General features: G+C 32.3%; 1 protein-coding gene and 1 long non-coding RNA gene across 6 annotated transcripts in view; both read left to right on the plus strand.

Annotated features, from left to right (window-relative positions):
* Positions 1-27,569, plus strand: part of LOC139482701 (uncharacterized) — a 931,021-nt gene that overhangs the window by 700,409 nt on the left and 203,043 nt on the right. The gene's annotated exons all lie outside the window — the stretch shown is intronic.
* On the plus strand, positions 3,108-24,577 carry LOC139482696 (thymidylate synthase-like). Of its 5 annotated transcripts, XR_011654912.1 has the most exons (11): positions 3,108-3,193; positions 8,336-8,454; positions 12,139-12,266; positions 15,216-15,392; positions 16,521-16,691; positions 17,213-17,313; positions 18,780-18,854; positions 20,400-20,471; positions 21,426-22,184; positions 22,392-22,982; positions 23,304-24,488. XR_011654912.1 is itself a non-coding variant. In XM_071266767.1 (9 exons), exons 2-9 carry the CDS (start codon positions 8,348-8,350, stop codon positions 21,561-21,563), a joined length of 969 nt encoding a protein of 322 aa, XP_071122868.1. In that variant the 5' UTR covers positions 3,108-3,193; positions 8,336-8,347; the 3' UTR covers positions 21,564-24,577. The 5 variants fall into 5 exon arrangements, 3 of the variants coding, with proteins under 3 accessions (XP_071122868.1, XP_071122869.1, XP_071122870.1); XR_011654911.1 differs by having other exon boundaries at positions 22,392-24,577; XM_071266767.1 differs by having other exon boundaries at positions 21,426-24,577.

Here is a 27,569-nt window from a genome sequence, read left to right on the forward strand (position 1 = left end):
TTTGTACAAGTTACTATCTTTTTCTCAGTAAAAATTGTACTAGTAATTACTTGTACAATTGTTTTTGTACAAGTAATAACTTGTATATGATGGCCTCATACAAGCAATAAATTGTATGAAATAGTTGTACAAGTAATAACCTGTACAAAATAATAATATGTACACGACATATACATTATTTACCGTGGCCTCAAACCACTATAATCAGAATGAAATCCATACAAATATATGTTTATTTGCATGGGATCCTATATGTAATACGGTAGTACGGGTTGGGGCCTTAACCATTTATACATGCTTCGGCAAACTTTACCATGTCTCGATCAGTGGTATTATTTTTAATTTTAGTTTCTTGTGTACATTTCGAAGTTTAGTATGACGTCCATTATCACTGAACTAGTGTACATTTTTGTTTAGGGGCCAGCTGAAGCACGACTCCGGGTGCAGGAGTTTCTCATTGCATCCAATGAAGACCCTTTAGTGGACTTCGGCTGCTGTCTGCTCTTTGATCGGGTTGTTGTCTCTTTGACACATTTCACATTTTCATTCTCAATTTAATTATATAATTATTTATTAAATCACATTGAAATATTTAAAAGTGTAATATGGCTTGTTTAGGTGCACTAATGTTTCAATGACATATATAATTCTCACTGATAGTTGTCAAACTTTTCTTTGATGGATTAATAATAAAAACAACGTTTTGTTTGGAGAAACAAGTCAACTCAACATTAATTTTAAAAAAAAATGAGTTACGAATTGTTCATCATGAAAAAGATTAAGGTTCATGTGGACCCTATGGCTAAAATGGCCGTATTTTCACCTCAAAATTTTCTCTGAGTACAGGCAAACCTGTGCATCTGGAAAAGTTTTAAGGCATAGCATGCCCTTGATAAATAGAATTCAAATGACTGTATTGTATGATTTAGAAAATTCATAACTTAACTGGATTTTACCGTACACTTTTTTTCGTCTCTGCAGAAGATGATAAAATTAACAAACAGTTGAGTTTACCTTGATATGGTCCACTCAGGTACACAGTTTAAATAACCAATTATTGTCAGGTATCTATTGAATGAATACTTTATTGCAAAAAGCATATATATGCTATAGCAACGAAAAACATATTTACAACATGACAAATGATAAACAGCAGAGATCAATACATATAAATCATTACAAGAAAGCAATCTAATGTCCATGTCAATTAAAAATGCTCACTTTAATTTTTACCTTTGGGGAAGTTCTCAAACCTGTTTCCCAACTTAGTTTATTTTGGCACCTTCTGGAGGAATGAAAAAAAGTGCACGGCAAAATCCTGGTAAGTTTTTATTTTTCTAAAACATAAAACATATTTAAAATTCATTTATCTAGGGCATGCTATGCCTGAAATTTTTTACAGATGCGCTGGTTTGTCTGTACTCAGAGTAAATTTTGAGGTGAAAATACAGCCATTTTAGCCATAGGGTCCACATGAACCTTAACAAGTTCACATATTATACTTTAAGACTATTATAACACATTTGGTACGGTAGTCTCAGTTATACTGCATACGTTGACTGATTAGAATTATAAATTTGTTATCTATCTCTAAAACGCAACAAGAAAATGCCAAGAAAAACTTACCAGTACAGACGTGTTGAAAGCTAACTGGGAAAACATCAAACAAGATGTGAACAAACTCACACAAGAAACCAAAGGTCATTATCATAGTTCATCTACTGGTGAACTATGGAATACATTTACAGTAAGGCTACTTCAATCAGTCAAGAAAAACATCCCCAGAAGACAATCACAAACAAGAAAAAACTATCCTGGGTTGATAAAACATTAAAAATCATGATAAACAAAGTTAAAAGACTACATAAAAAGAGCAAAAACAGTCCAGATCAAATGAAAAAATACAAATACTTATTAAAAAGAACATTACAAAAAGAAATGCGTAATGCCTACTGGAATTACATCGAAAAAATGATACTTGACCTACCAGTAGAAGAACCAGATGACAACATAAAAAAACACAAAAAAAAACAACGTAAGAACTTGTTTACATTCATAAAAACGGTATGAAAAATGACAATACAGGCATTGCTGCACTTAGAAAAGATGGTAAACTTACTGACAATACATCTGACAAAACTAACATCCTAAATAGTCAGTTTCGAAAAGCATTTTCTGAAGAAACAACAAGTGAACCTATTCCGGATAAAGGAAAATCGAACTATCCAAAAATGAACAAGATTACCATCTCCAAGAAGGGTGTAATAAAATTACTGGACAAGATCAATACTAATAAAGCAACTGGTCCAGATCAAATTTGCGGAACAGTACTTAAAGAACTTAGTAGCGACATTTCAACTGCAATCACCTACATCTTCCAAAAATCACTCGACACAGGGAAAATCCCAAAAGATTGGAAACATGCAAATGTCTGTCCTGTTTTTAAAAAAGGTGACAAACACAACGCAATAAACTAAAGACCCATATCTCTCACGTGCATAATTTGTAAGATCATGGAACACATAATAGCCAGTAGTATGATGGACCACCTAGATAATAACTAAATCTTGTACGACCTTCAACACGGATTTCGAGCATCTAGATCACGTGAAACCCAACTAGTATCATTCATCCAAGAACTAGCAAAAAATAACAACAGTAACATCCAAACCGACATAATTGTGATGGACTTTGCCAAAGCCTTTGACCGTGCACAGTTCCTCACAAAAGACTTCTCTACAAACTGAAACATTATGGCATTGATCACAAACACTTTAAAATGGATAGAAGATTTTCTCAACGTGACCTCGGACACAAACAGTGATTATTGATGGTGATCAGTCAGATAAAATAAACGTAACATCTGGTGTTCCCCAAGGTACAGTTTTGGGTCCGATCCTGTTCCTTGTATATATAAATGACTTTAACGAATACATCAAACATAGTACCCTCAGATTATCGTATCTTGTTTTTTTTTTTGTTTTTTGTTTTTTTTCATATACTGTTCAAATAATAAACACTATGCAACAAGACAACAATAAGAAAGAAAAAAATCAGGGCGAATGGACCCTTGGTGAACAGGTATTAGGCTGAACGTGAATTGGGGTCGAATTTGTATTTGTTTCACTCGGAAGTTTTCGAGAGTTTACATAGACAATTTTGGCGCGTTATTTAGGCGGGGAAATTGAAGAAGGTAAACAAAGCTGCAAAGTCTTTATTTTTCTATTCTCTACTTCATATTTAAGTTGATAGCTGTGTATTCGTCGAAAATATCTACAATCGTCAGTTTTGTACGCTTTGCAAAGATTGGATATCTGCTTCACAATCACATTAAAATGCACAGACACTTTTTTTATTTTACCGACAAATTATATACTCATTTAACTTTTTAATCTATCTATGTATTTCATATAATCTAAGGTTGGACCCCCTTTTTTTTCCCCTTTTTGGACTATCTATGCAATCGAATTGGGTAGGGACAATATGACCCCCTTTGATCCTAGGTCAGGACCCGTCTCTTTTGAAAATGGCTAAAGCAAAGCCCATATAAAGTAAACTTTGCGATGTATAATTTTGACAAGGCCAAAAAAAAAAATAGGTGTGTTTCCTGTTGCATGCCCCAAAAAATTAGGGTCGGTAGGTAGGTATTTGTTTTTTTTTTTTTTTTGTTTTTTTTTTTTTTTACTGGCCTGCTTCGGTTGTTTTTTGTGTATTTTTAAAATATACCTTGTACATGAAACAGATGAAAGGCCGGGTGGGGGGTAGATAATGATGAAGGTAGAATTCTGGGACAGACAACATTTATAGAGTATGATGTCATGAATTCTACCCTGAAAGATATTGGACTAAAGTTATAGATTTCAATTGACACTATTTGATAAAAGTTCAAAAGTGTCAGATTCTGGAACAACACACTTGAATTTAAAGTCCCTCACATTAAAAAGCTGCACAACTTCCCCAACTGTCAATGTGGGAGATATTTCATGGTTTTTTCCAGTCACAGTAAATTCATTGTTCTTTAATCCAAAGTCATGATACTGATTGAATATATCAATAAAGGTGGTAGAATTAGAAAATGGGGCTATTATACTTTTTTTCTCGTTCCTGTGTGGACACTCATCGATTGTTATTGATAACACACTTTGACTGATGGCCATAGCAGAAGCCATGCCGTTGTTTGACTTCAATCTGTATCACACAAATGCTTACTGTATTAAAATTTTATTTGAAATCAAACGTTTAAAAGATGCCATTCAAAGGCTATACTAAACAAAAACCGTTTCCGGAAAAAAACGAAAAAAATCCGGATTTTTTTTTTTTTTTTTTTTCCGGAAAAAAAAAGTTAGGGTCGGCGCCAAAAAATTAGGGTCGGTCGGGCGACCGGAAACACACCTATTTTTTTTTTTGGCCCAAGCAATTTTCATTGCCGGCAAGAAATTTTTCTTAGGAATTCTGGGATATCATTTTGAAAGCAAAATAAATATTTGTCCACCTCAAATGGAGGGTTTCTTATCGTCGAGTTGCAAGTTGCGAGTTAAGAAAGTCGAGTTGCGAGTTACAAAAGTCGAGTTGCGAGTTAGGAAAGTCGAGTTGCGAGTTACGAAAGTCGAGTTGCGAGTTAAGAAAGTCGAGTTGCGAGTTACGAAAGTCGAGTTGCGAGTTACAAAAGTCGAGTTGCGAGTTACAAAAGTCGAGTTGCGAGTTACAAAAGTTGAGTTGCGAGTTAAGAAAATCGAGTTGCGAGTTAAGAAAGTCGAGTTGCGAGTTACAAAAGTCGAATTGCGTAAAAATGTGGAAATAAAAATATTTCAATTTTTTGGTGTAACTGATAACATTTCGGAATGATGATTTCTTATAGAATTGTATATTGTTGTTGATTATTTTTGTGGTTTGGACTCTATCTGAGTCTCTTGTAAAAATAAAATGGACTAGATAATCACTACGTTTAGTATTTTCTGAAGAAGCAGATAGCCTTTTGAAATACAGCAGATGGCTTGCATTTTAATTATTTTTAAATTTCATACATAGCACCGTCGTATTAAACGTAAAGGGACATAGCAACTAAACTATATTTCATATATGTAAAACACCCCTTCTGCAGATTTCGTTTAAAGTGGGCTTTTTGGGGCAGCTGCGGAGCCGGGCAATATTCGTTAGGGACCGCAAAATTTATTGTTTGTCAGTGACACTCAAAATTGAGGATGTTAAAATTATATATGTCTTATGCATTGGCTAGAAATGAAGGGGATATGATGGGCGTGAATAAAACCAGTTTAAACACGCCGCTTTTTTGTGTCTGACCAATTTCAGGAACCTTTAGCCTTTGTTGCTCTTGTATACATTTTAATTTTGGTTCATCTTTATATTTAGCAGCATAGAATGGCGTCTACATTCTTTATCTATCTATATTGTGTTTCGGGCCTGCTCAGGGCTCCCTCTAGGTGTGTGATTTTTCGCTGTGTTAATTTGTAGACATAATGACCTTTGGTTGAATTGTATATTTTGATTTGGTTGCTGTCTTTTTGACTCATTCCCCATTTTTATTCTTTATTTTATAAATGTAGCTGTCAAAGATACTATTGTAAAAACTATATTTGCGCCATTTACAGGTAAGATTTAATTGGAAAGTATAAAATGATTATTGCTACATCGTGATTTCATACGTATTTTTTTAAAGTCAGTGGCAGATCCAGAAATTTTCATAAGTGGGAGCCCACTGACTGACCTAAGAGGGGGCCCGCTCCAGTCACGCTTCAGTGATTCCCTATATAAGCAAACAATTTGTTTTCCCAAAAAGGCAGATCATTAAAGAATAGAGTGCCCTCCTAAATCCGCCTCTGAAAGTATTGGGTAACTTATTAAACTGAGTCACTTAGGTTTAAACTTGAGTTATATAGACGTGTTCACATATTTGATATTGTCAATTATAAGTTATTTTATAAACTTAATTAAATTAAACATCAACCCAACAATGTTAGATCTGTAAATTTGCTTTCGCAAATTTTTGGTTCTTCCCTCGCCGGGATTCGAACCCATGCTACTGTGATATCGTGACACCAAATCGCCTGCACTATATATATATGTTATAGAGTAAAATTACTTTGATTGTAAGATGATGAAGTTCGCAATTTGAATATTGCTTATAGTGATTTTTTGTATAGCTCTCCCTTTCCATTCTTAAAAAGTCAATATACATTTTAAACCTAGATACTTATAATTGTAAACACATTCTATTATATCTTTTTCGCAATACAAATATTCTTTTAAAATTTTTCCAGGTTTGTTAAACATATTAACTTTGGTTTTAGATAAAGTGACCTCTAAACACTCGTGTTTGAAAGACTTGCCTTGGACATGTTGGAACTAGACAAAAAATAACAAGATCCTCTGCATACATGAGGCACTCAATTTTGCGGTCATTTCTATCAACAGCATCTAGGGTTTCATTTAATGCATCCAGTTAAATTCTTTTATAAAAATCTTAAAAAGGTTGGGATTCAAAATATCCCCTTCGTTTACTTCAATTTGGGAATACAAATTAGAAGTAAGCACATTATCTATTTTCGCACATAATTCACTTTTATTATACATATCTGTCACGATTGCATGGAAATTACTACCTATGTTTGGCGGCAAAAACACACGTTTTTCAAAACGATGGATGTAATAATGAAAACGGAAAATATCGATCTTCAATCGGATTTAAAAAGTCTATATATATATATCATGTATATCGATGTAGTTTTAAAAAGATTAATCTGATTTGAATCGATCTTTTTTCAAGGTTTAAATGTTTAGATCGATCGCTTTTGTCAGGTGAATGTTAATATATATTCAGATATGAAAATAAATCTGCGCATGTTCGGCGTGTTTAAAAATGATGGATGGAATACGAAAAGTAAACATAGATTCGGCTATTTTTTTATTATCTTCTAAATCAATAAGTTCTATTTGTTTGCTGCAAATCCTCATCTTCAAACGCATTGGCCGTTCGTTATTTAGCGATAGATATATAGTTTACACACATATCTTTGTTTAATGACTTGTGATGTACGATCCAAAATAATGATTAATAAGTCCATACGAAATTCCAATGAGCAAACTATTTTCTCAATGATTTTGCAATGTGTTATAGTTTGCGCGAGATGCAGAATTTCCTTTACTATTCTATTTTTAGGATTATTTGTTTACGAAAGGTAATTTATGGTCAGATCGGTTCTTTTTTTGTTGTAGTGTAAACGCATTGAATTAAATAAGATCGATCTCGTCCATTAAGGATACATTATTTTTTTTAAATGCTTCCAGAACTTAACTAATATTAGACTCTAATAAATAAGTATCACATAAACTGTTTCAAATCCCACAATCACGGGAATAACTTAGTTCAGGTGCATGCCTGTTTTGTTTATCAAATGTGAATCAAACCTGAAAATTCGGTGTAAACAATATTTTTTTAACTCGCAACTCGACTTTCTTAACTCGCAACTCGACTTTTGTAACTCGCATCTCGACTTTTGTAACTCCCAACTCGACTTTTGAAACTCGCAACTCGACTTTCTTAACTCGCAACTCGACTTTTGTAACTCACAACTCGACTTTCGTAACTCGCAACTCGACTTTTGTAACTCGAAACTCGACTTTCGTAACTCGCAACTCGACTTTTGTAACTCTCAACTCGACTTTTGTAACTCGCAACTCGACTTTCTCAACTCGACTTTCTTAACTTGCAACTCGATTTTCTTAACTCGCAACTCGATACTCGACAACAAGTGAATCTCCCTCAAATGAAATCATATCATATTTTATCATTTCTTTTGGATATATCTGGAAATATTTTGCACCAATAAGCACTAAAAAGGTAGGACCACAGGCACTTGTTTCTATCCATACGAAGGTCGACTATCCATATAAATTTATATGGATAGTCGACCTTCGTATGGATAGAAACAAGTGCCTGTGGGTAGGACTTTGTAAGTACGTCAAAATTATGTCACATAGTTTCCCCCAAATTTTGCTCTCAAAGTCCAGACGTAAAAATTGGCTTCAGCATTATGATGTTGTAGGAAGGTGTTCCAGAAAAAAATTGCCTTGCCAGGGCAGACATCATAATTATTTGGACTAAGCCCATACTGCATAGTCCCCTGACCTTAAATGACAAATATAAAACAGTACTAAATTAACAACCTAATTTATGTTCAAAATAATGACAAAAAACAAATATGTAACACAGCAACAAACCACAACCACTGTCATGACTGTATTATAAGGTATTTTTTTTATAGATTTTTTTAATATATGTACATGTATATATGTGATCTGATCTTGATTTTACTAGACAGTTATAGTTATGGAAGTAGAACAGAAACAGATGAATGGACATGGTGACAATTTGATCAAAACAGGAGAAATAAAACAGAACGGGTGTAATGGACATACAAATGGTACAACAAGAAGGTAAATAAAGATCTTGTATGTTTTGTGCTGATAGAGTTCCCTTAAGCATGTTAAGGCCAGAATTTTTTGATTTGTTGGTTTAGGATCCGCCGACCCGATTTTACCTATTTCCAGAATAAAAATAAAATTGACTTTTCATGCTTTTTTATTTCGGACAACCCTAACAAATGCATTATCCCTGAAAAATAATTAGATTATTCTTTTTTTTATGCCCCACCTACGATAGTAGAGGGGCATTATGTTTTCTGGTCTGTGCGTCCGTCTGTCTGTCCGTCCGTTCATTCGTCCGTCTGTCCCGCTTTAGGTAAAAGTTTTTGGTCAAGGCCAAATAAAAATATATGTGTGGTTCCAGTATAAACCCGACCGACCCAAGTTAAAACCCCCTGACCCTAGAACTTTTTTTTCATTTCTGAAAAATAAATGTTCAAACGATCAAATTTTGAGGATTTGTGAATTAAAATAATTAAATTCATAGATTTCTGTCATCTGAATTTCCATCACAAGTATCTGTTATGGCTAAAATGCAACAATTCATAACAGAATGCAACAAAATTAACTAAAAACGTATCATGACTGTTTATTTTACAACCAAACACATGTAAAAATGGTGGACTTCCAGTTGGGGCGTGTATAACACTAGAAACAATTTCGGTAAACACATGTTTTTTTTCTGGATTTTGACATTTAAAAATAAAAATTTAAAAAAAAAAAAAAATTGCCGACCTACCGACCCTATTTTTTAAAAGTATGTAACTGGAACCACACATATATTTTTATTTGGCCCAAGGTAGTTTTTGATGAAGCTGAAGTCCAATCAACTTGAAACTTAGTACACATGTTCCTTATGATATGATCTTTCTAATTTTACAACCAAATTAAACTTTTGACCCCAATTTCACGGTCCACTGAACAATGCTGAACATAGAAAATGAAAGTGCAAGTTTCAGGTTAAAGTTTTTGGTCAAGGTAGTTTTTGATGAAGCTGAAGTCCAATCAACTTTAAACTTAGTACACATGTTCCTTATGATATGATCTTTTTAATTTTACAGCCAAGTTAAATTTTTGACCCCAATTTCACTGACCACTGAACATAGAAAATTAAAGTGTGAGTTTCAGGTTAAAGTTTTTGGTCAAGGTAGTTTTTGATGAAGTTGTAGTCCAATCAACTTGAAACTTAGTACACATGTTCCCTATGGTGTGATCTTTCTAATTTAATGTCAAATTAGATTTTTTACCCAATTTCACGGTCTATTGAGGTAAAATAATAGTGCAAGTGGGGCATTCGTGTACTTTGGACACATTCTTGTTATGAAATAAAATGCATTAATCACTTAACAAAATTGTTGTGAAAAATAAAATAAAATAAAACTTCCAGTTTACGTTTCTAAAAATAGACAAATCAATTTGATCTTGAAATGTGGTTTGCGCAAATAATTTAGCTGACAAAACCTGTGTATAAAACAGGGCTTCCAAAAAATATTTGAGCCAGCCGGACATTTCATATCTGATCCCGATTTTAATCCCTTAAGACTTAGTCACAAAAGGCAATTATGGTAATCAGATGGCCATTCCAATGATTGACATTACATTAAAAAAAAAACGATTTTTAACTTTACTTTGATATGATATGAATTTGATGTTCTGATGTAACTATTAAATTGGCAGTGCATCATTCAAAGTGTGCACATCAGCGTGCTCATATCTGCCATAGACTTTTTATTTGTGCAAAATGACATTGTCAAAAACTACTTTCGTTTTCAACCGGATGTTGACTTGACAATGGTAAAACATGGACCATAAACGGATACGTAAAATCCGTGTATTTTACAAAGCACGACTGAGAGAAGAAGCTCTTTCCACGTTATTTCTTCAACAAAATACTTGAATTGAACGTTAGATACAGGTATCATTGATAATTTTAGCATTTTTAAAGAAATGTAGGATGCTTTCTTAAATTTCCCACCTGTGCACATGCGCACATGTGTTCTAGTTCATACGACATAGTTCTGACGATTTTTTATTTAAAACCTTAAAAGTTTTCATCAAATCATTTTGATAAACTAATTTCTAATAATTTTAATCTTTAGAACGAAATCAATTAGATACAAACCGCTGAAATGTAAGAAAATATTTGTGATTAAACCGATCAATTTATACAATGTCCGGTACTGATCATAGTTCACCTGTCACCTGAACAGGTAGATTTCAGCTGTCCAACTACTAATTAGCCTTGATTAAAATTAGAAAGTATTGAAGTAGGTGTTGTTTTGATAGTAATTAATCATCATGTCACATTTATGACCGGAAACGTGTTGATGTTAAAGGCAAAAGGTTGGGTCAAAAAGATCGAGAATTATGTAAAAATGACCGAAAAAGCCTTGAAAAATAAAAAGTATATGACCGTTTCATGCTTTGCCCAGCCGGACTTTTACCGGACATTATACAAATGACCGGAATATATGACCGTTTTGGAAGCCCTGGTATAAAACCAATTACACAATAAGTTTGTTTCCCTTATTCGTCATCAGTCCGTAAGATGCATCATCTCATAGAAGTAGACTTGTTCAAATGTGGACAGGTGGAAGACATCAAGTTAAACAATGTTAAAGTACAGAATATTAACAAATCATTTGGAATTTTCTCGTTTCATAGATAATTAAAAAAAATATCGTCCATTTGGATAAAAAACGGGAATGCATGACAACATATTAACCCGATATTCTCGTTTTTCCAGTGGACGTTTATTACGTTTTTGACACGTGTGTTGAAACTTATTTTTGTACCACGTTTTTACATTTTTTTTTCTTTTATCAGTTTTCATGCTTGAAGATCATTATTAATCAAGTTTTCTGGAATTGATTAGGAGCTACGCGAATCTGTTTTTCTTATTTGTGAAATGACGATTTGATTTCGTCTGTGTCCTTGCACCCCCCCTTTTTATGGGAAATTATTAAACAATGTCATGCTATGTTAATGACAATTGAGCAGTAATATTTCATCGAACTAAAATTTTAAAAATGATTACAAAATAGCATAACAAACACATTGTTAGAAAGCTGAAATATGTATTTATTTTGCATTTTTTTTGTCTTGAAAGATATTTTTTTATTTTTATTTTCCCGACCGACCGACAGGACTTTTTCATGGGGAAAATCTTTAAACCAACAAATTAAAAAACCCTGGCCTAAGTGGATAACAGATGGAATGCAGGGGTGTCAGATAAAAAAATAAAATACTGCTGCATTGACAATATGTTTCGCTAATAGATCAGCGTCATGAGGACACAGGATACAAAATTAGAACCCTTGTACAAAAAATGGTATCTTGTATGTGATGTCATAATTGTCTGTTGTTGACTTGGCTATAAGATACAATAATTATAATGATCTAGATGGTAAATAATCTTGAAAGAGGTGTCAGTTTTGTAAGCCATGTATAAATTTCAAGAAATTAAGGAAACCTATTTTTTGTTGTCTACAAAACTCTTCATGAAACACAAAACAAATCTTTTTTCTCACAAGAACTAAAAACACAAACCATGAAAACTGAATTAAGTTTTTGTATTCAATATTTTGCAAACAACGACAAAATATAACAGGATTAGAGCTAACATCCTTCACTAGCAAGATGAAATGTCAAATTCTTCTGCGGTAATGTGTACCGTATTATTTTTTCTATTTATAGACACGATGAATACCACTACTTAGATGCCATACAAGAAGTAATGGACCACGGTGTTAGGAAGAGTAACAGAACTGGTATAGACACGTTATCTATTTTTGGAATGCAGATGAGGTACAGTTTACGAGATCGTACGTATGAATTTATTTTTAATGATGAACATATATTTATCACCATGATTACCCTTAACAATATAACAAACAGAAAAAATCATCAGTGAGGCCATAAAAAAGAATAGGTTTGTTTGCCCAAACCCTACCTACCCAGAAAAAAGCTGCCTACTCAAATTCTTTTATTGTCCTGATTTGAAGAAGTTTTTTTTTAATCAGATAGACATGAAGACTTATAAACATCGGATACTTCAATTTCTTAAAAAAAAAAGAAAAAAAAGAAAAAGCCTACCTACCTACCCACTGTCTCAACCTTTGGTAGGGTTTGGGCAAACCAAAATATTTTTAATTGTGGCCTGATCATACGACTGTTCCAGAATTAACATGTACATCATGAGGTAATTTGTGGTTCTGGAAGGCACTTTTTTAAAGGGGCACTAGCTACAAGATATATAAAAAATCTAAAGTATGAATTTTTTTGTTCAATCATTATTGAAAGTGAAATAGTGAAATAATAATTTGCTTTTATCAGCTAAAATGGTTCAATTTTGTCAAATTAAAAATCCATATTCATGTGAACTCCAATTCACCCCGTAGAAAGAGATAGAATAACGCATGCTTTGTCCCTGTATTATTTAAAGGAAATGAATGTCAACATTGAAAGTGAAACAAGGGTAAATATGTTGATTGACTGATTCGATCCACAAAAAATCATTCTAATAAAGGTAAAATATATGATAAACATAAATTTTTAATCTACAAAATTTAACAGACCTATAAAAATCCAATTGCAAGAGTTGCTTAATCTATTTATATCTATGTTTATGATAACATCGCTTATATGGTCATAGAAGGTCAACTCAATAGTTAATTAGATGGTGTCTTGACTAAAATTCACACGAAAAAAAGCTACATCATATTGAGACCATGTCCTGTAAATTATTTATTTTATACTTTTGATTGTTTGGAAAAATGTTACATTGTTATTAATAAAATATGAGTAATTGAGTCAAATCGGTGAACATGAATTTGGCATCTAGTGCCCCTTTAAAATCTGACCCCCACTTAAGTATATAAAAAAAATATAACTCTTACAAAAATTGAAAACAACACCTTTAATAATTTCAAGTGTCCCCAGCGCTTTTTCTAGATTTACCGTCATCAGGAACACTCTAAGCCAAACATTTGAAATCTGAGGACGTATAAGAACTGTTGAAGAGCTTTATGACAAAAGTACCCAAAATGAAAGAGCCAAATTTATCTAAAGTCAACTTTGCCTGAGGGAGTTGAAACCTTAGGCCGTGTTCACACCAAACGCCGTGTAGAGTAAACATGTTTACAATTAGTTAAGTGTAGTGTACACTGGTTTCACATTACATTTGTTCACATCTATACACCTTGTTTAGCTACCTGTACATAAGATTTGTTCCCACTTGTAAACTATATGTCATTTAAATGTTCATTACGTAAAACTGAATTCAAAATTTTTGGAAATTTTTTCTAGCGGTAAGGGAACAACCAATTGACTTCAAAAGGGGGGCGGAGGATGGGAATGGAAATATTCCGATCTCCAATTTGATAAAAAAAAAAATGGTCATACAGATGATAAAAAAAAAATGTTCTGAATCAAGAGTGTCCCCATACATTATAGTGTTAAATATTGAAAAAAAAGTATTTGATAACCAGCATCAAAAAAAAGGAATAAAAACGTACACGCGAAAAAAAATCTGACTCAGATAAAAAAAATAACTCTCCCCCTTTTTTTAAGTTAAGTGGTCATGGTGGTTGCTACTTTAAGAAAGCCATTTTTATAATTTGCAGTAGTTTGAATATACAAGAGAAGTCTCGATAACGCATTAGAAAACGTTAGCTGCAACAGCGTGCTTACAGCCGAAAAAAAAGGATTGAGATATTAGGGATCACTACATTTTTATCTTTTCTGTTCGTTTCAAATGGTATTTCTTCTCCAAGGAGTATTTGGTAAAGGAATAGGGTAGCGTTTTTTTTTATATTTATTTTACGTGTTATTTAATGGATCTGAGATACTAGACAAACATATCATTTACCTCACACTTGTTTTAGTCATGCATTTATTCGTGAATCGTTTTTTGAGTAATGACCAGTGGCGAATATTTCTGTGTACGTCAAGTCAATTCGGGAAGACCTTTTCAAATGAATTAGGCAACAATTATTTACTTCATTTTTTGTGGAGGGGGAGGGGGGCGTGAGCTATTGATTTTTTTCAGGACAAATTTTGGTGACAAGTCGAAATCAATTTTAGCATTATATATAGTGGCAGATGAGGGTGAAACAAACAATTTTTTTTCAGGGCCAAAAACTGGAAACTTTTTTAGTTTCCATAACAAAATCCATAGCTCACCACCCCCACCCCCCTTGCCTTTATGTTTTATACTCAACTATAATAGCCCCCCACCCCCCTTGCCTTTATGTTTTATACTCAACTATAATAGCCCCCTCCCCAGAAAATCAATTGGTTGCTGCCTTATGGGTTCGGCAATGATGCTGCTTTGAGTCTTGATTAGGGATTAATAAAGTACGTTAATTTTTTTTAACAAAAAAAATCTGTAAAAATTTAGACAACTTATAATTATCAAAAATATCAATTTTACTCAAAAATAGTTTCCTCCTTAAATATATACACGATAAAACTAATGTCCTAAATGCCTAGTTTTGTGTACACTTAACCTACACAAGGCCTACATTGACTATCGACTGTGTGTAGGTAAAACATGATTTAAACTACATGTAAACATTGAGTTTTATCAATGGGAACGCAATTGTGTTTAGTTTAAGGTGAGTTACACTAACACAACACCAAATTTAGGTCAATGTGAACACGGCCTTAGTTTCTCTGGAAAATGCAACCACCCATATTTTTTATTAATTTTAGTGTCTCCCATCTGCTACCCACAACAGATTTATTTTGAAGCCGCCTTTATCTATTTTCAGAATTTCCCCTCCTGACAACAAAACGAGTGTTTTGGAGAGGAGTTGCTGAAGAATTACTCTGGTTTGTGGCAGGTTGTACCAGTGGAAAGAAACTGAGTGATAAAAATGTAAAAATATGGGATGCTAATGGTTCCCGAGATTTTCTGGATGGTTTAGGTCTTACTCACAGAGAAGAAGGTATTTTTTTGTTTAGAAAATTAAATATGAAATTGTGAAAAAAAAATGCAATTACAAAAGTAGTAGTTTTAGGAGGTGTTTGGAGGCAAAAAAAATAATAGGTGGTGTTTCCTATTACATCTTTGAAAAAAAAATAGGGAAGGTAAGTACGGATTTTTTTTTTATTTTACCTTTTTTTTTTTACATTGAGTCTATTAGAGGGACATTCTAACTTAAGCAGTGCTTATTTAAAAATGACAAAAAAGACTTTAAGGTAGGCTATTTTTAGGTTAAAAAATAGGGACGGTAGGTTATTAGAGGAAACACACATCTTTTTCTATTTGGCCTGATGGAAGTTTTCCACCCAGTATTGTCAAAAAGTACCAATGGATTTGGAATTGCAATATTAATTTATATTAATGCAATCTCTCGTTATTCCTTAATCAACTTCATTACACAATAAAAATTATCGTTCATGATGACACAAGGTCCCGCAATAAAGTGCACAGGTAAATTAAATAAAAACTTGATAAAAATTGTGTTTTTATGATCCTAGCTAAAATATGTAATTATAAGTATTGAATGCTTCTTTTTGTAACTTCATAGGGTTGTAAAAGCCTTGACCGTGTGCACATTGTTAGAATGAAGCGCTTCCCCACTTCATATAACATAACTTCTGTCCAAGTTTTTACACCCCAATGAAGTTACAAAAAGAAGCATTTAATTCTTAAATAATATGATTATCGTACTCTTCTGTTCAGTATCAGAAAAAGCTTCATTTAATTTCCTACAACTTCATGTTCAATGTAAAAACAGAATGTGACTGGGGTACTTCAAAACTTTGTAATGCTGGCCTTGCAAAATTAAATCTTTAATATCGTTCTCAGACCTATCAAATTTCTGGATAAGGTGTTTCAAGCAAACGTTTTGTACTCTTTTAAGTACAGTATACTTATTTCTTAAAAACTATAGAAAATGTGGGAGGGTAGAAAGGGACTTGCAAAATATCCCTTCAACCATGGAACATTTTTTGCATAATGGTAATAGACTCATACTGAAAAAAGACCCATGGCCAATAATCAATAATTAAACTTTCCACATACATTTTAATGGAATAGGCTTTATAATAACTATCAATTTTTATTGTAGGTGATTTGGGCCCTGTTTATGGATTTCAGTGGAGACATTTCGGTGCTGAGTACAAAGATATGCATGCAGACTATACTGGACAAGGTGTTGACCAATTAGCAGACGTCATCAACAAAATCAAAACAAATCCTGATGACAGACGAATTATTATGTCAGCATGGAACCCTGTTGGTAAGATTTTGTACCTGATATAAGTAAATTTAAGCTTATAATACATGTAATAACACAGGAAGTAATATAAACAAGAGTTTGTCCCCAGTACACGGATGCCCCATATGCACTATCATTTTCTATGTTCAGTGGACCATGAAATTGGGGTCAAAACGCTAATTTGGCATTAAAATTATAAAGATTATATCATAGGGAACATGTGTACTAAGTTTCAAGTTGATTGGACTTCATCTTCATCAAATCTACCTTAACCTAAATATTTAACCTAAAGCGGGACAGAAGAATGGACAAAATAAGAAGACATGTGGTAAGATTGCCAATGAGACAACTATTCGATTAAGTTAAAATGACTAAGCAATTTTACCCTTCATAATTTTGACATGCTGTAGCCCTTGATTAATTATATTCCCAAATAACCTTTATAGTTTCCTTGTGATGAACCAAGCACCACTTGACAAAAAATTGTTTGTTTTTAACAGTTAATTTATTGGCAACATTTTTCATTTGAAATTTTTTTTCAGATCTGAAGAAGATGGCATTGCCACCTTGCCATGCCTTTGTACAGTTCTTTGTAGCTAATGGCGAATTATCTTGTCAGTTGTACCAAAGATCTGGTGATATGGTAATGTATTGTCAATTCTTGTTTTAAAATTCCTATAGGGAACACACATTAAAAACCAACTAATTTTCTTGGGTGATTTATTTTTCGTAACTTTAGCAAGTAACAAAATAATGCGAATATAAAAATCTTCGTTGATATGAACAACTTGGATCCTTACTCTTTTAACTAATTCAAGCAAATTTGAAAATCACCAAATTGAATCACAAACAAATTTTTATGTAAAATCAAACTTATTGATAACCCTTTATGTACTTTTTGTAAATTAGAAGACGCAACTGTTGAACATATTCTGTGAAATTGTTAGATTGTCCAAAATTTTCTACAAGATGTTGATTATTGGTTTTTATCTGATGGGGTATATCAAGTCTGAAAAGGTGACCCATATAATTTGATTTTATGATACATGAAACAATATATATACAACAGTAGATGTTTTTTAAAAGATCTTTCACTCAGTACCATTAAAGAAAAGCTAAAATATATGTACAATTTAGAAAAAATAATGGCGGTCTAAAATAAAAGACAAGATCACTTTGATACCATGTGGAATGCATTTAAAGAATTATTTTAATAATTCATTTTGTCATTTATTTAAAAAAAAATACTTATTGTCAAAAGTAACATAATATATTATTTAATCTTACAGCACAATTTACCATGTACTGAAATCTTATGTCTAGGATATTTTTAACTTCTTCTTTTTTTCATAAAATAATTTACCCGTCTCATGTGCTACATAGTACTACATACACATTTAACTCTAATTTTCTTTTCTTTCGATAAATATTTTCTCTTCGTATATACATAAAAATGAATTTACAATTATGTTTATTCTTATAAATAAATAGATAGTCAAATGTATAGCTAATATTACTGTATGTTGGTTTGATGTGTTGTATTTGTTGTAATTCTTGAAAATAATAAAAGATAAAAAATAAAAAAATAATTAAATCACTGCGAAATAGGCTAGTATAAAAGGACTGAACATGAATAAAGTATCCATGACAATAAGTTGGTTTACAGAATTTCAATGGTGTAGTAATTAAATCATTGTTATTATGCATTTTGGCCACTGGCCTGCTTCTTTCTTATCTTTCTTAACTGAATGGTAGACATTTCACTTTCACAATCATTTAAGTGTTATACTTTAAGATCCTTGGTAATGTTATTAAATCATAATAATTCTTTAATTTTCATGGGTACTCAATTTTGTAGTTTTCACAAATTCAGCTTTCTTGTTTATGGGAAATTAAAAAAATTTAGAACTTAAATTTGTGGAACCTCTTTTCCCATGAAATCTGCTAAAAATTAATTAATTTACACACTACCAGTTTTAATCCCATTTGAAAAAATGGCAGAGAAAGGATATTCCATAAGCGTGTGAATTCATTTATAGTTAAATTACAGATTGAAATTTCAATTCCTAGATAATTACTACTTCATATGACATTTTATTTTGTTTTCAGGGTTTAGGGGTGCCATTCAATATTGCCAGTTACTCCCTACTAGTATACATGATCGCTATGGTAACAAATCTGAAGGTAAGGGTTATTACAAGTAAAATAAAAATAAAAATCTAATATCATTAATATATATAAATAACATGAATAATGAGATGTACGATTTCCCAATGAGACAACTATACACCAGAGTTTAACTGAGATAGATGAGAAAGAATATGGTTTCCATTCATGACATTCATTCATCACAAAATTAGTTCATGCACAGCAAATAAACATACAAGTAAAGGAAAAGTAAATTACTTGTATATAGTTAACAACCTCTAACAATGGGAAATCATGTCATGACATGACATGACATGTCAAAAAGTGTGTGAAAACGCGTGACGTAGATGCGGATTTGTTAATATGAATGTGGTAATGTTCATAATTACATACAAATTTGTTAATATAAAAATACAATATATATTCTACTGTAAACTTTTATTGTATTAAACAGTGGTCTGTTATGTTGCTTTTAAATGCACCACCATTAGGCACATATTCAAAACAACTGACAGTTTCAAGTTTAGTTACATTTATTTCAATGTATTTGATAACAGCACACAATGCAAATGTAACATAGTCAAGTTCTGATCAGAATTCAGTGTCAATTTCTTTATAATTGAAAAGGCTCTCCCACAGTAGGAATTGATATTTGACTGAATTAGCTTCATCAAGATTTGAAAGAATGTCATAATGTTTTGTTTTTTTGGCAATGTAAGTGTCATCTATTAGCTCTGCCATTGCTCCCATTGCTATTGCCTTGTTAAAACTGGGTTTTTCACCAGAAGAAAGCTGGTACTATGAGAGCTATTCCAACAGTTCTGTGATATTTTTATCCCCATGGCCTGTAGAAATCTGTTGCCGTGTTGGCTAGATTTGAAACTGAAATTGAAAAAGAAAAATGTTTTATAAATTTGATTTCCATTAGATAAACATGTTAAATGCTTATTCAAATAGCTACATTGTATTTCTCCTCTCACATGTATTGTTTTTTATCATTGCAACATAGAATGCACAAATTATGTGTTACTTGTCACTCGATCATATAAACTCGAACTCCAAAATATAATTTATAAATCTTGAATCTTGCCATACACATCGTTTTGGCTTAACAATCGGCACTTTAGACGACGGTACAGGGCCTGAAAGTGACCTCTTTCTGTGCACATTTCCCCATTAAAGTAAATTTGAAAGAAAGTCACAAAATCGTTAAAACTAATCACAAACTACTTACCTTTTACTGTTTGTCCATATAGAAAAATAAACAATATTCAATATATAGGCTCAATATACTTCGAATTTTTCGGTATTTATCGACGAAAAAGGAAAAAACCCAAGAATAGTGATATCAATAACAACCAAAAAATGAAAAGAACGAAAAAGCGTGTAATTGTGTGTAAAGTGGTGAAAAGTGTGTACACGCCATGTGACAAAATCCTCGCATGTAAACCGTTGAAAAAGGGTGTAACACACGCGAATATCATGTCACTTGGCATGTATGTGACATCCTTAGCCGAAAAGTGAGCTATCTATATAAATTTTACAGTATTTTCAAATTGTGACATTTTCTTTTCTTTACAGCCAGGAGATTTTGTACATACCATTGGAGATGCCCATATTTACGTTAATCATTTAGATCCTTTAAAGGAACAGGTATAGTAGTTTTATACAAATAGAGTTAAGGATGTTTGAAACTCAGTTTCAAAATAACCTTTTTAAAAGACTGTTATAAATTGATAGACTCAGACAGATAGTATATAAGTGAAGGAACTAATTTGAAGTAACTGCTAGCACCTTCTATACTAATACATTTAAATGCCAAACTTTATATAGTACCATAAAACCCCACATGTAGAAACCGGCAAAACTTTTCTTGTGCCTTGTGCACGTAACATCAAACTTTATAAATAGTACATACTCTTGCAGAACTAGTTTCAGAACTAGTTATACTCGTTCCTATCTATATATAATTAATACAAATACCAAACAGGAAAAACCAAATTTCAAATAAAATGAAATATATTGTATAACTGTAAATTCACAAAAAGTTGGATGCGTTTATTTTTGCAATATTACTAGAATGGATGAAATGATAGTTTAATTATTGTGATTTCTCAAAATCTGCATAATGGTCTATGTTTCAGTCATAGAATGCAAATTCTTATTATTGTGATACTTACCCAGTCGCATTATTCACATTTATAAAAACCTAGCAGTAATTTCAGGATTTACAGTAATCTTTGACTCTTAAACCCTTTCATGCACTTTACCTAAACAAAGAAGCTGGTCTCTTAATGTCTGCATCGGAATGTGATATAGCCAGTTTTTCTTTGATTAGTTTCTAATACTAGTTTGACAACAATGTTTCTATCAATGTGAAATCAGGTAATGGCAAGTTATACGGGAAACATTTGATACACTTGGGTTTTTTCATCTTCGGTATAAGTAAACATTTGTAAACAGGGTAGAAAAAAATGTCTGAAAATTTTCATTCATGAACTTTTAAAGAATGGATTTTTTCTATTCAATGGGAGGAGATCCATTAGAAACTGGATTATTTGAAGATTCACATGTATGAAACATAACATATTCTTTTATTTATTGCAGCTGAAACGAGTGCCAAGAGAATTTCCAAAACTTGTCATCAAAAGGGAAGTTACAGACATTGATGATTTTAAATTTGAAGATTTTGAAATTGTTGGTTATAATCCTCATCCAAAGATTGCTATGGAGATGGCTGTGTGATTTCTGGGGTTGTCATGGAGACAGCGTTGTTATTGTTTATCAGTTGCCATGGAAATGGCAGTGCATTCAATTGATCAGTGGAATCAAGAATGATTTGGAAGGTCCTCTGTTTGATAACATTGAAAAGTGCTCAAATCTTTTATGTATAGCTCAAAACATTAAATTAGGTATGACATTATATTAATGTTAGGAAGCGCCCTCTTGAAATATTTTTTGCTATCTATGATGGTTTATATGTAAGAAGCAATTTAAAAAAAAAAATATACTAGAAAACCAAATAGTGTTATCTTAAGGTTATGCTTTGTTTCTTGTTTTCTCAAGATTATGCTTTCAAATTGTTTGTGTGTTCACAAAATTTTGCATAGTTTATGTGTTCTCCCAAAATTATGCAAAAGTTTGTGTGTTTTTCAGACATATGATTAGTTTTGTGTTCTCTGGCTCTCAAGATTATGCACAGTGTCTTATTCTGTTTAGATTATGCATACTCATGTATTCTCTGAAGATTATGCATTTATGTGTTCTCTCTAAGGTTTGGTGTTCTCTCAAGATTATGCATAGTTTTGTACTCTCTAGGGATTATGCATAGTTTTGTGTTCTCAAGATTTATATGCATAGTTTTTAGTTCTCTCACCATTATACATAGTTTTGTGTTCTCAAGATTTATATGCATAGTTTTTAGTTCTCTCACCATTATGCAAATTTTTGTGTTCTCTCAAGATTTTGCATAGAATTGTGTCCTCTCAAGATTTTGCATAGTTGTGTGTTTTTTCATGAAGAGATCCACTAAATTTGTTGATTTTATTTGCTCTCCTGTAGGAACATTGAAAGAAAAGATGCTTTGATTGCTACTATAGATATAGAATTTACATCTTTTTTATGAATTATTTAAAGCTCTAATGCTCAATTGTTCTGTTGACCAATATGTATACATTTTTTGGCTTTGAGTTAAATGTTTCCAATTTCTTTAAGAATAGGATGATTTAAATAAAACAAGACCATTTTATGTAAGAATTAATCAGGAATATTTTTCTCTTTATCTGTATTTTTTTTAACCTAGTTAAATTGTGTTCAATTATATTGATGTTCATACCCACATGTGTTCCAAAATACTTTTGCAATGTGTTCCAATATTATAATATATTTTTTTATGTATATATTCAAGTAAATATGTTTGCAAATTTCATAACCCTATGTGTTCAAATATACTGTAGTGGCACAAATTTCATAACCCTATGTGTTCAAATATACTGAAAAAATTGATCTATGCAATTCCTTACAAAATAAATGATATAGCTGTATCCTGGTCTGATGGAAGCTACATGTACTAAGCTCTTCCTCTATCTGTCCATATATCTGTTCATGAAAATATTTCACATTTTTCCCAAAAACTACAAATCAGAACTTCATGTGAACATTTGAGCCATGGCGGGTAATTTTCACTCCAACCATAATTGACAAAGATTGCTGAATGTCTTGGTTCTCCCACTACACTCCTGTTTTCACTCCAACCATAATTGACAAAGATTGCTGAATGTCTTGGTTCTCCCACTACACTCCTGTTTTGTCCATCAAAAGTAATAAGAGTGGCATTAAACACCATCAATCTTCAACTTCCTGTTTTCAGAATATTCAAAGAACTTAACTGTCTTTGCATTTGTTTAAGCTACTTGTGCGCAGTAAATATATAGACAATAATATTGTATTGACTTGATATATCAACAATATAAGCATGAGGCTTAGAAACAGGGAAATGCGAGGCTCTGCCGAGCTTTTTCCCCGTTTCGGGGAATATATAAACTTCACCCTTTTATCAAAAGGCCTCATATCATGCAGGCGGAGAAATAAACAACACAATGAAATGTACATAACCTGTTGAAAACCGCAATCGATGGTGAACAAATTTGTTTGAGAATGAACTAAACTATCAACAATAAGCATAAAACATAATGATTATTTACAGTTGTGAACCCAAAAGTATTAACAATTGAAACATGTTTTTTTATAAAAATTACAAAAGAAATAAGTTTGGGTCATTGTATACAATGGAAACAAGAACAGGTTGAATAGGTCGTATGAATAATTAATTATAATTTTGTCAATTTCAATATAAATATTCATAAGGAAAAGTAATATCAGGTCAATGACTGTATATGAAAGAAATATACGGTCAACGCATTTTGACTGCTCAATTAGAACATGTGCTGTATAAATTATGATATTAAAATATTGAATCTATGTAATAACTAAACTGGTGTGTTTTACCTTTTTGATAACCTTCACTTATGAAATAATGTAAGCCAGCTTCTGCATCAAAGCAACAACAATTTTGTTAGACAGACACACATTATGTATACATTCAATAATCTGTGTGCCAATTGCTGTAATTGATCCTGTTTTTTAGTTGTCTCCATTAGGTGGTACATAATTTTTTATTGATAATGAAGAGCAAATTTATATGAGAGTAATATGGGTAACCTTAATGTTTTTAAATCTTTTCGTTCAATTTCATAACTTGTTAATAGCAGAAGTTATTTTTTACTGAAAATTGATTAAAACTCTGATATATCACTTTCAACTTATCATTATGTGCATGGGCAAAAGCCAATTGTGTCTGGTATAGAACCAGTCTACTATTGAGTAAGGGAAGTAATTTATTTTAAAAGTGTAATAACAGAATCAAATGGCTAGTTAACAATTTTCGGTTTACTTTGGCAACTTGCTATAACATATGCTTAAAACTACAATGCAATTGTTTAAGTCTAACAACAGGTGTTGGTTCACATTTGTTTGTAACTTGTTATTTATATATTGATAAAATTATGTATGTATTTTACTTATACATGTACCCACTTGTGTTCAGCCTAAATGGCAGCTATTGTATTCTATGTATTATTCTTGTGCAATAAGTATGTACAGAACTTAAAATTATGTAGATCTGAAGTTATCAATTCATTTCAAACACAAATGTCATTTCATCTTTATTAAGAAATGTTTTCGAGTAAAAATGATGTTTATTTCTTTGTTCCTTCATTTTTATGCACTGCCTTCTAGTTTTTAGTTGGTTTGTCTTTAGTTTTCCATTAACCAGTAGTTTGTTGTAATATCCAGCGATTATAATCTTGAGTATGCAGTTTGGGTTTTGCTTATTGTTGAATGCATTATGGTGCCTAAAATCAGGGGTCGAAATTAGCACTGGTCCGGTGGTCCGAGACCAGTAGAAATTGCTGATAAAAATCACTGATTGCAACACAATCTCAGTTTATTAACAAACAAAAAAATACCTGCGAAACAAATTCCACTGTACAGGGATTTTATTATTTAAATAAGGGTTTGTCGAATGAATGTCATTATTTAGGACCAGTAGATTTACAGTTCACTTGTCCGGCTGGCCAGTACACACAAAAGCTTAAATTCGACCACTGCCTAAAATTGATTTCATCCACATCATTGAACTCTAGTGATCGCGAAGGACGTGTGCCCTGCACCTATAGCGCATATCGACCAGAAATGGCGCATAGAGTGACAAATGTAAGCCCCACGTGGTACACGATATTTTTCACTTCATTTCGAAACGTTAAGATAACGTCAAATGGATTTCCGATCGTGTTCTGTACCGCCATGTGTGTATACACAACTACATTTGTATGTAATGTCTCTCCAATGATAGGAGCACCTATATATTTTTGGGATGTCTCAGGTGTTTTCCTATTGTAATAGAACCATGCGGTTTAACGTGTCTGGTGTTTTCGTATGGTAATGATAGAACCATGCGGTTTAACTGATTACCCAAAAAACGTAATTAACCATCATTCTTGATATATTTTTTTATAAACAACTTTAAATTTGTGAAATTTGGCTAGCTAAGTAAAGACGATTTTATCTCTAATTATAATCTTTTAAGTTAGTTTAGCTTGCTATTATTTCGATTGAAAAACCCCAAAGCCTTTTAATGAATATAGTTTTAGTCTCCATAAAAGGCCCTTAACCGTCCTTGTCATTTTTTTGTCTTTGGCTCGTTTTGACATTTTGTAAACATGACTTCAGCGAATTGTTGTTTTAGTCTATCAATTAATGATACTCTCTACTGTTAGTCTTGTCATTGTCATGAAGTAATAATGATACAAGTGCAGAGGAAATGCCAGAAATGTCCTCTGATACGGAACGTCTGGAATAAGTATGGTTTCAACGAAGACCCAAATTTAATGTACAAAAAAACATGAACATGTACAAGGCAACAAACCAGTTTGAATATTGTAAATAAAGGTTATCTTAAATATTGTCCGGTTTGGAGGAAGTTAAAATAACTTATTGTATATTCATTGAAATTGAAATTACAAAATCACAGGAACAATATCCATGATATAATTTAAAACCATAAAGGTAAGTACCACCACCTCTTTGCACAAATATACTGATACTTTTTTTTTTTACAATAGTCAATTGAAATGGCTCACTCATTTGACAACATGGCCCATTATTTTTTAAAATGGCCCATCGAATTTATTTTTGGGGGGCCCTGGGCCCATAGTGATAAAAATCCTTCCAGATCACTGGAACTCTGATGGATAGTTGTCTCCTTGAGCAAATGCTCCGTGTTGAAGGCCATAACTTGACCTATAATGGTTTACTGTTTATAAATTGTAACTTGGATGGAGAGCTGTCTCATTGGCACTCATACCACATCTTCCTTTATCTTTGATATGTTTTGATATTGTTTGTCATTGTGTGCCATGGATTTACAAGTTTTTCTTCAACTTATTATATTTGATTTTCCCTCGAATTTGCTTGGTATGGCTCTTTTCATATAAACCATGAAAACAGATAAATATATCAAATAGCCAGGATGGTTTCGTAAAAGGTGCAGATCCCCACCTTAGTAGCAATATACCAACTTCACCTGCATATGGGATATATATTTCACAACTTATTCGATATTCAAGAGCTTGCAGCTCCTACTCAGACTTTGTAAAATGTCATCAGTGTCTGAGTAGAAAATTTATGAACCAGGGGTATGTCAAAGAACGTCTCGTCCTTTTTCTAAAAAAGCTCTTCGGAAGTCACCAAGACCTTGTTGATAAGTATTCTGTATTAACTTCACAAATAATACATGATGGTCTTGATGTATAGATTCTTCTTACTGATGTTGTTTATCATCTTAAAAACATGTTTTATTGTTCTTTCATTTGTCTTTGTTTTATTATTAATATTACTTTTACTGTTGGATTGCTTTATGTGATATCCATTTAACGTGGCTCAGTACTTAAACATCCCGTCAATGTGTTTGTATTGTCTTTCATTTTTTGCTGGTGTGTTTTGTATATGCGACTTTTTGTATTTCTTTGGTTCTTATAATGTGACTATGTACTTTAAAAGATTCCGTCAGTATGATATTGTTCTATTTTATGTCATCGTGATATATTTCTATTATGAATTACAAAATACGTTGAACCACAAACGTCAAAATTATTCAATCTCGTAGTGGAATGAACTACTTGTTGATTCCAAGGGTTTGTATAGTTAGTTCTAACTATACAAATCCTTGATTCTATATAACTTTTGGACTATTTAAGATCTCGGTCTTTTTCTGAAATTAATTCTTAGAAGTTACATACTTTTGATTTTTTGCCCCCTGTATGCTAACATTGCCTATGTGCGATTTTAAAACTGATTGTATATACACTGAACGACAAATATATGTGACGTATAAAATTTTCTGACGTCAGACACACGAATTAATGAATGTGTTTGTAGATAGATGTTTTTGTTTTCTGTTAAATTGTTCCTTTTAAAATTGTTACACGATGATGACTGCTGTACCCATATTTTGACTATTTTATTTATCATGTCTGTTTAGGCAGCAACCATTTGATTTTCTGGGGGGATTTTCTGCTGACAGATAACCAATTTATATGTCTAGGACTAGGCTACTTCGGAAGGAGGGGTATACCTTACCTCATAATGACTTCACGGTTCAGCTAGAAAGAAAGCTAACCAAAGAAATTACCT

Source organism: Mytilus edulis, chromosome 7 (assembly GCF_963676685.1).
Source record: "Mytilus edulis chromosome 7, xbMytEdul2.2, whole genome shotgun sequence".
Taxonomy (NCBI): domain Eukaryota; kingdom Metazoa; phylum Mollusca; class Bivalvia; order Mytilida; family Mytilidae; genus Mytilus; species Mytilus edulis.

Coding starts and splice junctions, on each gene's coding strand:
- LOC139482696 (XM_071266767.1), top strand. CDS start 8,348: ATGGAAGTAGAACAGAAACAGATGAATGGACATGGTGACAATTTGATC. Junction 15,393..16,520: donor TCTTACTCACAGAGAAGAAG/GTATTTTTTTGT, acceptor TTTTTATTGTAG/GTGATTTGGGCCCTGTTTAT. Junction 20,472..21,425: donor TAGATCCTTTAAAGGAACAG/GTATAGTAGTTT, acceptor TATTTATTGCAG/CTGAAACGAGTGCCAAGAGA.